Source organism: Glycine max, chromosome 2 (assembly GCF_000004515.6).
Source record: "Glycine max cultivar Williams 82 chromosome 2, Glycine_max_v4.0, whole genome shotgun sequence".
NCBI classification, from domain to species: domain Eukaryota; kingdom Viridiplantae; phylum Streptophyta; class Magnoliopsida; order Fabales; family Fabaceae; genus Glycine; species Glycine max.
In genome coordinates, this window is record NC_016089.4 from 49,889,081 (window position 1) to 49,899,835 (window position 10,755).

Consider the following 10,755-nt stretch of genomic DNA (forward strand, 5'->3'; position numbering starts at 1 on the left):
TGTAACAATGGAGATATAAGGTGGGTTTGGTGGTTAAGAGAGAAAGGAAAGGAGGTAAAGGTCTTGAAATTCACAAGTTTTTTAAAAGTTGAGGTAAAATGCATAAAAAATTTAAAAATTGAGGGTAAAATTTGTCACAAAAATAATAAGTTAGGAGTAAAAAGTGTAATTATGTTAATAATAAAATGATGGAGGGTACAATTCATAATATTTTTAAAAGTTGGAAATAAAATACATTAAATTAAAAAGTTAGGGGTATAATTTGTCAAAAATTTAAAAATTGGGGGTAAAAGTACAATTAAATAAGAAAAATTAACAATTAATAATTGTATGAATAAAACTGTGCTGTAACCCCTTTTTTTTTCATAAATATTGTGAAGGCTAAAAAATGTTCAATTCATTAAGTTGAATATTGAGCTGCAAGTAAGGAGACTACAGATTTTGGTAAATGAGATACAGCAGAACATGAGGACCACCAACGAACTAAGATTTTTTTTCCCATAGAAAAAGGCAAAAAGAAAAAAAAAAGTGATAAAAAACAGAAGAGTGTGGGGGAAAGTAAGGGAGAAAAAAGTGAAGTGAGATAAATAATCATTTTGTCATTGAGAGGGAAAAAAGGTGAATCGTTTGTTGAGTTGGAAGAACATCTGACAGCAGAGAAAGTTAAGAATATTAGTCTGTGTGTTTTTCTTTCCGTGATTGTGGAGCACGTGACAAAGTGTAACCGCTGAAATTAGAAGCGACGTCAGAAATAACAAATAAGCTTTTGCTATGTTACAACTCAGTTTTTTCTGTCAATGATGGTATTTTATATTCTCAAGGGAGCGCCCCACTTTCAATGTGATGCTGCATGATCCACTTGCAAGAGAATAACATAAAATTCCTTCTTAGCCGTTTGAAAGAGACCCATAACTTCCTTTCCTTTTCTTTGGTTATACACTCTTTAGTCTTAATCAATCAGCGAAGCCTCTCTTATTTTTTTCTCCAAAAATGGCAACATTCATGCTGAAGTTGGTGCTTCCTCTACTTTTCCTGTCCATGATTCCTCCAAAAACAGGTAACAGAAATGTGCTTCCTCTACTTCAGAAATGTAAACATTGAAATGTTCCTAGTTACTTCTTTTCTCTCTCTATTGTTTTTAATGTCATTATCATATTTATGTTTGATTAAATAGTTAATTTGACAAGGTTCTTGATTAAAATTGGACTTGTTATCAGATTATAATAATGAGAATAAAGAACAATACTTCATGAAAGCTAAAATTGATTACATAATAGATTGGATTTTGTACATACATATTCATCCTCAACAAAGTGTTCAACTTAAAAACTACATTTCATGCAGCGTATGCGGAGTTTGAGCAATGGTGTGTAGCAGATGAGCAGACCACGGATTCTGAGTTGCAGGCAGCCTTGGATTGGGCTTGTGGGAAAGGGGGTGCAGATTGTAGCAAAATCCAAGTAAACCAACCATGCTATTTACCAAACACATTGAAAGGCCATGCTTCTTATGCCTTCAACAGCTACTATCAGAAGTTCAAGCACAGTGGAGGTTCTTGCTACTTCAGAGGTGCTTCCATAACAACAGAAGTGGATCCTAGTAAGTATTAAACAGATTCTTGATAATCACTCACTTATTTCCTACTTTGGTTTAACTAGGACATAATGCATGTTCACATTACAATGAGTGCAATTTGAATGAACCTGATGCTTGAAGGTTAATCTGTTAAGTATCAATTTTACAAATAAATCTAAAGCCTCCAAATACATTCAAACTACTTCGGTGAGCGTGTGTGAAACAGAAAAAATTGAACGGAATTGACGCCAGTAATGTTCTCACTCTCACTAAACAAATTTTAGATCAATCAACTGATGAACAATTATACTTTATAATCTCATAACCAGTGTTTCTCATCTTATATTATAACCTGAAGAAATTATTCTTTTACACTTTCCCTTCCATCACCTTTTACACGACTTAGTTCTGCATAAAATAACGGTTATTTATAACCTTTCTGCTGAATGTTTGTGCGCAGGTTATGGTTCTTGCCACTATGACTTCATTCCCTGATGAAAACCGTGAATGAAGACTTAAAATAACTGCAGCAAAAACTATAGTTCGTGCCTTTGTGTGTTTGTGTCACAAACTCCCAATCAAGCAATTTTTTTGTGGACTTTTTCTTGTATTATTGATAGTGCTGAAATCTTACATTGCACTTGATCTCAGTCGAAGGCTGGAAAGTCATAAAACCTTTTTATCTTGTCTAGCAAACTAGTTATCTTACAAAACTAAATTAAGTTTTTCCAACATTAATGTTGGTGTAGTACAATTGAACTCAGTTTTCTAACAAGGTATTATGTGTTTGTCTAAGAGGATTTCGATGTCAAAAGTCAAATAGGGCAAAAGACGTGAATCAAGTTGTTTTAAACGTGCATCTAAACATGCAGGTAGTATGGTAGTACTACTTGTTCCGGACCAAGCCAATCTCGGAGGCCGAACCCAAATAAACTTGGTCCCACTCCCACAAGTGGTCCTTGATACCTTTTGGTCTAACTAGGACATGCTACACACAACTCATAAAATTCCTTGTATCTCAAATGAGTCTCATTGACCAAGTAATGCGAGAATTCAATAATGTTCCATTTTGTCTCAAAAGACATGTCATCGTCTAGGAAACATAATGGTGCTTCCCTAGCATATGTCTACAAATACCAACATTGCTTGCTCCTCCTCTAACCCATATTTGAGCATTGGAGTTTATGCAAGTGTTATCACCTCAGCTGTTGAGATCCCTTTGTAGGCTCTCCAACTTGGGACCCGTCAATGTCATGCACCTTGCGCCCATGTAGCATCACTACTAATATTATATTTTTTCTAATAAAATTGTTGATTATATTCAGAAAATTTAACTTAAAAAAAAAGGATATGATTCTTCTACCATGCTCTGCACCCAAAATATAAAATCTCAAGTTTTTTTAGGATTATTGATTCTTAACATAGTATTATTACATATTAAGTGATGACGTGTTTGATCATGTCACTCTTAGTACTATTCAATGATATTGATTTTTAGCATAAATTATCTCAAGCTGCACTTCACGTGAGCTAATGCTTAAGTTATTCATGATGGACCACTTTTGTTGTGATTGGTGGACATATTTATTATTTAAAGAGAAGTCAAGAGGAAAAATATATGACCTGTTATAGACGGTGGATAAATGTACATATATTGTCATTAAATGTAGCCAAGTTTGATGTATGATGAACTCTTCCAGCCAAACTCGGGCTTGGACCATTTCATTCATGAATTTAAGGAGATTTCCTCAAATTCAAACTTGACAATTAGACCGTGGTGTTGGACCTTCTCACAATTCAAAAGGAATACAATTGGAATATGACAATTTGTGAATCAAGGTAGAAGGAACGCGTTTGTTATCGAGCGCTGGATTCTAGAAATGAAAGTTTAATCAGTGGGAAAACAAAAATTAGTGCAGAAGAGAGAGAAAAATGTTCATTTTTCTAATGTAGTGGTCTAAACTATGGCCCTCACATTTGAAACAAATCACTCTTATACATTGTTTAAGAGTGAGACAGAAAAGAAGTTTCATTTTTCTAATGTAATGGTCTAAACAATGGCCCTCACATTTGAAACAGTGTCACTTTAATATATTGTTAAACAGTGAGACAGAAAGAAGATTCATTTTTCTATTGTAATGATCTAAACTATGGCCCTGACATTTGAAACAATTAACTGTTATATATTACTAAAGAGTGCCTTAAAATTAAAAGTGGAAAAGAAGGACGTCGAAATGGGAATATGGGCGATGCAGGCACAAATATGGAGATTTGTCTGTTTGGTGTCGACTGTAATAGGACTAGTCTGTTATGCTATCAGCTCCTCCTTCAACCTTTCTATTTGGAAAGTGGAACCTGCTAAAAATACTGTCTTACAGTCACAATCTGCTTAGCGGTTTGGTTTGCTAAGGTATGCCAACATTCACACTCAACAAATCTCATGTGCAAAGCTCATCTGTCAGTTGTAATTTCGTTTCATTTGCTATGATGTCTCTCAGCTTGTCCAGACAGACTCACCTGGGATTTGAAGTGGATCTCTTGTATTTCTTCCTAGGTGGTTTTATCTTACAACTCGTGAAGATCAAATTGTTGTTAGGCATTGTTGGAGTGAGTTTTAGTTATTCTCTCATTATTCTTCGTTCCTCATTACAAATCAAATAGTGCTCTTGTTGTGTCTGTTGTTTTTAGAAAGGTATAAAGAGTAAAGATAAAAGGAACTCAGGAAATATTTTGTAACTGCAGAAGGCTTTCTTTATTGATCTCAAAAGCAGATTTCCTTTTACAAAGAGATACTAAAATATATATAAAAAAAAACTCTACGGGATAGTTGCCTAGAAAATAGAAGATAAACTTTAAAAAAACAAACTACTGCACGTATAGTATAACAAATAGTAATGGTCCTAACAAATAGCAACAACTTAGAAAATCTGTTTCAAGAGTCAAACAGTCAACACTCCTCCTTGACTCTGGAACAGCATACACCAAGCCTCTGCCTCAAGAATTCATATCTAGCTTTAGGAAGCGCCTTTGTTAGGATATCAACACTTTGTTCTTCTGTTGTGCAGTAAATTAATTTCACTTCTCCTTCCTTTTGTGCCTCCCTGAGAAAATAGATCTTTATCTTGAAGTATTTTGTTTTGCAATGAAAAATTGGGTTATTTGAAATTGAAATTGCAGCTTGATTATCCACAAATATCTACGTACTGTCTTGTCGTTCCATATGCAAATTTGTCATAAGCTTTCTGATCTAGAGAGCTTGATTTATAACAGCAGTTGTAGCTACATATTATGCTTCTGCCATGGATTGAGCTATAACTTCCTGTTTCTTTGAATACCATGAAAAAATTTCAGAACCAAAGCTAAAAAGATAACCTGAAGTACTTCTCATATCATCAACACATCTAACCCAATCACTATCAGAATAACCAAGAAGTCTGAAGTTTTTAACCTAATGGTATCTTATTCCAAAATCAATTGTGCCCTTAACATATCTTAAGAACTCTTTTCGTTGCCTGAAAATGACTTCTACTAGCACAGTTCATGTACCTTGATAACAAGCTTATTGCATGCAAGATGTCAGGCCTTGATGCACTTAAATACATTAGGCAGCCTATAAGGCTCCAATACAGCTTTTCATCCACTTTTTTAGCTCCATCTTCTTTGCAAAACTTCTCCTTTTGATTCATTAGAGTTGCAGCTGGTTTGCACCCTTCCATGTTGAACTTCTTGAGAACTTCATTTGCATATTTTTCCTGGCAAAGAAATATTTCATTTTGTTTTTGATACACATGTATACCAAGAAAGAATGCCATCCTTCCAAGGTCTGTCATTTCAAAAGCATCTTTCATTTCTTCCTTGAATTTATCAATATGCTCCCCGCTGCTTCTCGAAACCAGTAGATCATCAACATATAGAGATACTACAAGTATTTCACCATCAGTCTTCTTCACATATAAAGTAGATTCACTTAAACTTTTTTTGAAGCCTAAGTTCACCAAATGTGCATCAATTCTGCTATACCATGACCGCGGTGTCTGTTTTAAACCATACAAAGTTTTCCTTAATCGATATACTTTCTCCTCCTGCCCTTAAACAACAAACCCTTCTGGTTGCTCAGCGAAAATTTCTTCCTCCAAGTATCCATTTAAGAAGGCTGATTTCACATCCATTTGATGTATAATCCAGCCCTTTTGTGCAGCAAGAGACATCAATATTCTTATGATTTCTAGCCTGGCAAATGGGGCAAAAGTCTCTGAAAAATCAACACCAAACACTTGAGCATATCCTTTAACAAGAAGCCTTGCCTTGTATTTGTTTACAGAACCATCCGAATTGAGCTTGGTTCTATAAATCCACTTGACACCAATCGCTTTCTTGTGGTGAGGTCTGTCCATCAGCTCCCATGTTTTATTTTTTTTCAATCATTATAAGCTCCTCCTTCATTGCATTTATCCATTTCTGATCAGCTGCAGCTTCTTCATATCCCTCAGGCTCCATCACAGCAACATTACACCTTTGGTAGATGTCTGAAAGTGATTTGGTTCCTCTGATGGGTTCTTCATCAACATCTTCATTCTCCTCTTGAAACTCAGACCTCTTATCATTTTTCCAATTCCAACTATCTGACTCCAGAAATTTGACATCCCCGCTGACAATTACTTTGTTGCTTTGTGATAGGTAGATTTTGTAGGCCTTTGTAATTGAGCTATAACCTACAAAAATTCCAGGTTCTGCTTTCTTGTCAAGTTTGTCTCTCTTTACTTGAGGTATGTAAGAGAAACATAGGCAGTCAAATGTCTTTAGATTTGTTAGCTTTGGTTTGTAGTCGTGCCATGCTTCAAATAGAGTCTTTTTATGCAAAGCTTTTGTTGGCAACCTATTTGGCAAAAAAATTGTTGTGTGTGCAGCCTTTGCCTAAAATTTCTTTGACAACCCTTTGTCATGAAGTAAACACCTTGTCATCTCCATAATTGTTTGATTTTTCCTCTCCACAACACCATTCTGTTGTGGAGTGTATGGTGCTATCAATTGATGTTCAATGTCTGCATCTACACAAAACTTGTTAAATTTTTCAAAGGTATATTCAGTTCCACTATCGAACTTGATCACCTGCATCTTGCATCCGCTTTGAGTTTCAACCCAAGCTTTAAACTTCATAAAGATGTCAGCAACATTAGATTTAAACTTCATACAATAAATCCAACACATTCTTAAATAATCATCAATGAATGCAATATAATATTTACTGTCATTCAATGATGGCGTTTTCATGGGTCCTCCCACATCTGTGTGTACTAACTACAACTTTTGTGAAGCCCTCCAAGTCTTGTTTTTGTTGAAAAGGAAGTCTGGTTTGCTTTCCATATTGGCAAGCAACACATTTTGGAGGTAAATCTTCTAATTCTGGCATGTCTTAAATAATCATCAATGAATGCAATATAATATTCACTATGTTGTTCTTTTTCATGAAAAGTAGTGCAATATGATGAATGTGCCCCAATCTCTTGTGCCAAAGCATTGTATTATCATCCTCTTTGTGTACAACTGCCTGCTACTCCTTGTTCATCAAGTCCAAGGCAAAACTCTTGCCTTTCATTTGAACTTTCATCATTTCTATGTTGTTTGCATCTTTAATCACACATTTTTTGTCCTCAAACAGCACCTCATATCCTTTCTCCAGTAGTTGAGTAACACTTAAAAGGTTTTGATTAATTTCAAGGACATATAATACATCAGAAATTAATTTCAAACCTGAGTGGCCTTCAATTGCAACCGTTCCCTTGCCTTTTACTGCAATAAGTGCTCCATTTCCAATTTTGACTTTGGAAATAGTTGTATCGTCCAATTCTTTGAAAAGCTCATGATCATAAGTCATGTGGTTTGTGCAACCACTGCCTATAAGACAGCTCTCCGTAGTGGTGTTGGTTGCAAAGCATGATGCTACAAATAGTTGCTCCTCCATAGTCTGATCTTCAGCAGCCTTGGCTTCTCCTTGTTGTTGTTGAGTCTTGCATATTCTTTCCACATGTCCTAATTGACCACACTTGTGACATTTTATGTCTGGCCCCCACCAACACTTGTTGTGTGGATGAATATTTTTTTTTGCAATAGGGACAAGGTGAAAAGACACGTGTATTGCTTTGCCTCCTTTGTAATTCTGTGATCTGGCTTGAAAGACACCCTCAATAGACCCTTCTGCCTCATAAGCCTCCTTTGTTCTTGTGCTTGTAGTGCATTCAACAATTCTGCCAATGTAATGCTTGACAAATCCCTTAAGTTATCCAGAGATGCAATTATGGCTTCAAACTTTTCAGGTTTTGTGACTATAATTTTTTGAACAATTCTAGCGTCTAAAAATTCAGTACCTAGGAGCCTTACATTATTGACTATGCCAAGAAGCCTGTTAGAGTATTCCTTAATCGTTTCTGATTCCTTCATTCTCTACATCTCAAATTCTCGAATAAAATTCAAAACTTGCATGCCTTTAACCTTTTCATTTCCTTCATACTCTTGTTTCAAAAAATCCCAAATCTTATTGGTTGTTTTTAGTGTCATTATTCTGGCTAGAATGGTGGATGAAACTGTTGCAAGAAAAGTTGCTTTTGCTTTTGACTTTCTCTGCTTCCTTTCTTTGTGATTTCTGATTTGAGCAACCGTTGGATTATCCGGCAAGGGTTCGACTTCGTACACATCTTCAACAGCTTCCTACAAATCACTTGCATCAAGATAGGCTTCCATTCTAATAGCCCAGAGATGATAACTTTTACCATCAAATAGCGAAAGTGCAATTGGAATGGATGAACCTTCTGAATTCATTTTGACCAGGTTATGTGTGTTCGTGTTTTGAGTGTGGTTGAGCTCTCTCAATCTCTCAGATCCCTCAGAATTTGACTCTGATACCAATTTGTTATTTTTAGAAAGGTATGAAGAGTAAAGATAAAAGAAACTCAGAGAATATTTTGTAACTGAAAAATACTTTCTTTATTGATCTCAAAAGTATATTTCCTTTTACAAAGAAATACTAATATATATATATATATATATATATATATATATATATATATATATATATATATATATATATATATATATATATATATATATATATATATATATATAAAACTCCTATGGGATAGTTGCCTAGAAAATAGAAGATAAACTAAAATAAAAAAAAAAAACAAACTACTGCACATATAATATAATAGATAATAATAATCCTAAAAAATAACAACTTATTCAAAAGTCAAACAGTCAACTGTGCCTCATTCTAGTAATGATACTCATGCACACAGTGCTGAATCATGATGACCTTGTTTCATGCACAAACTAAGAGGGATGGTGTCAGATTGGTTAATGTAGAAAACTGTTTTCGTACAGCACATGCATTGAACAGAATCCGATGCAAAGATTGGGGGCATACATGTTTGAAGCACTTGTTGCACGATTGGCTAACACAGGGACTACAATCTACAAAGCTTTGAAGTGCTACGAAGCAGCAAATGCGGAGGGCCTCTCCAGTTACATGCACATGCTTCATCAAATTAGGATACACATGTGCAAATAGAGCCATTGCACAAGCTGAGTAGGAGTGCTCAAGATTTGGGTATTTACTAGCATTAAGAGAGATTTGGTTGCTTCTAGCGCATGGACCGTGTTAAATGAGTGACAAGATTAGAACCGGGCTTTAGAAGGAGGACAAATTAAGCACAACCTGTCATTGTTCTAATTCTAATATTTTCTTTTCCATTAATATGGAAAAGGCTGCAATAAATATGTTCAGAAGCTTCTCCGGTGATTTATCTCTGGTTGGCGTTTATAAGGATCTTCTGTGCATCAGAAGTGTACTTACACTAGTCAATATTTGACAGAGTAGCAATATAGTATGTAGGAATAACATGTACCCGATGAAGGTAGCAATTATAGAAACACTGAAACTGTTCATGAATTTTTTAGACTTTAGACTAATATAATAAAACTTTTTATAATAATATAAAATTGTTTATATTTGAACATTCTTTTTTAGTTGATTAATAATTCAAATTATTAACCTCAATTTATGAGCAAAGCATTTATGAAGCTGTCCAAGTGGAACTGAATAGAAAGAATTCTTTGCTTTTCTTAGTGAGTGTCATTCTCATGTTAATTGAGAAATGTTTACCTAAATTTGTTATATTATCAGAAACATTGACTTTAAATATTAAGTCCAATCTAAATTTACTTATAAAAAAATGACGGTTTACAAATTTAACTCTTTTTAGTTTGTTTTTTTACTCCATAAATTTTACTCTTTAAGAATCATAAAAATAAAAAGGTAAATGGGCCTCAATATGCAGAAGTGCAGCCCATGAATTGGTAAATGGGTTTACAAGTATTTATTCATTAAAGTATATTTAGAGCTGATATCAACAAATTTACTCAAATAATTTTCCCTCAAAAAACAAATATACACTTAGAGTGATTCTTAGATTATGTATAAACAAAAAGAGTGATTATTAGATTTAGAATTAAGTACAAAACTGTTTTCGTACAGCACATGCGTAGAACATAAAATGTCTCTTATGTAATATAATTTTTTTCGCTCTCTACTATATATTTTTATTGGTTGATATTGAGTCGTAATACTCTTTGCAAATAGTCGTTCATGCCAACTAATACTATTACTGAAAAAATAATCAAAATTAGGTGGCCACTCGGAATAATTATTTATTTCTTCGTTGTAATTATCATACCAAACTAGTCCTTAACTAAATTTTCTTTTTCTCTCTTAGAATCATTATGCCATGCCATGTAAGGTTTTTCGTCTATATTACTCAAAGAACTTAACCCCTTTGTTGCCGAAAAAATAGGAAAAACATATATATAACACTATTATTCCTCTGTAATAATTTCTCTCTTTTATTTCTGGACTTGTAATGGTTTCTCCAATACTCAAGGAACCAAATTGAGAAGCCCTGCATTAAGAGTCAACCAGAATATAATTTGAGGGGCAAAGCTTTCTACGGTCTCTGTTTAAAATTTGGAATTAGAATTTGCAGGATGGTTCCTCGAAAGTCAAAGTCCTTGGTGGACTCTGCAATTGAAATATTAATTGAATTGAATAAATCAAACAAAGCCAACATTGTGATTAAGACATCATACAAAACCAGAACCAATTGAGGAGTAATCCTAGCCCAGGAATCT

General features: G+C 34.3%; 1 protein-coding gene and 1 long non-coding RNA gene across 2 annotated transcripts; both read left to right on the top strand.

The window, feature by feature from the left end:
• The first annotated feature begins 205 nt into the window (after nucleotides 1-205).
• On the top strand, nucleotides 206-2,240 carry LOC100795975 (glucan endo-1,3-beta-glucosidase 12). Its single transcript, XM_003519617.5, has 3 exons — nucleotides 206-1,057; nucleotides 1,345-1,599; nucleotides 2,036-2,240. The coding sequence occupies exons 1-3, from the start codon at nucleotides 991-993 to the stop codon at nucleotides 2,068-2,070; spliced, it is 357 nt and encodes a 118-aa protein (XP_003519665.1). The 5' UTR covers nucleotides 206-990; the 3' UTR covers nucleotides 2,071-2,240.
• A 1,506-nt stretch (nucleotides 2,241-3,746) lies between these two features.
• LOC121173606 (uncharacterized) lies at nucleotides 3,747-9,529 on the top strand. The gene is made up of 3 exons (XR_005888765.1): nucleotides 3,747-3,985; nucleotides 4,074-4,182; nucleotides 8,953-9,529. It is a non-coding gene; the product is annotated as an uncharacterized lncRNA (long non-coding RNA).
• Nucleotides 9,530-10,755: the final 1,226 nt, after the last annotated feature.

Bases quoted from the DNA above. Each gene is read 5' to 3' on its own strand.
- LOC100795975 (XM_003519617.5), top strand. From the start codon at position 991: ATGGCAACATTCATGCTGAAGTTGGTGCTTCCTCTACTTTTCCTGTCC. The intron at 1,058-1,344 runs GTAACAGAAATG...CATTTCATGCAG, and splicing joins CATGATTCCTCCAAAAACAG to CGTATGCGGAGTTTGAGCAA. The intron at 1,600-2,035 runs GTAAGTATTAAA...GTTTGTGCGCAG, and splicing joins AACAACAGAAGTGGATCCTA to GTTATGGTTCTTGCCACTAT.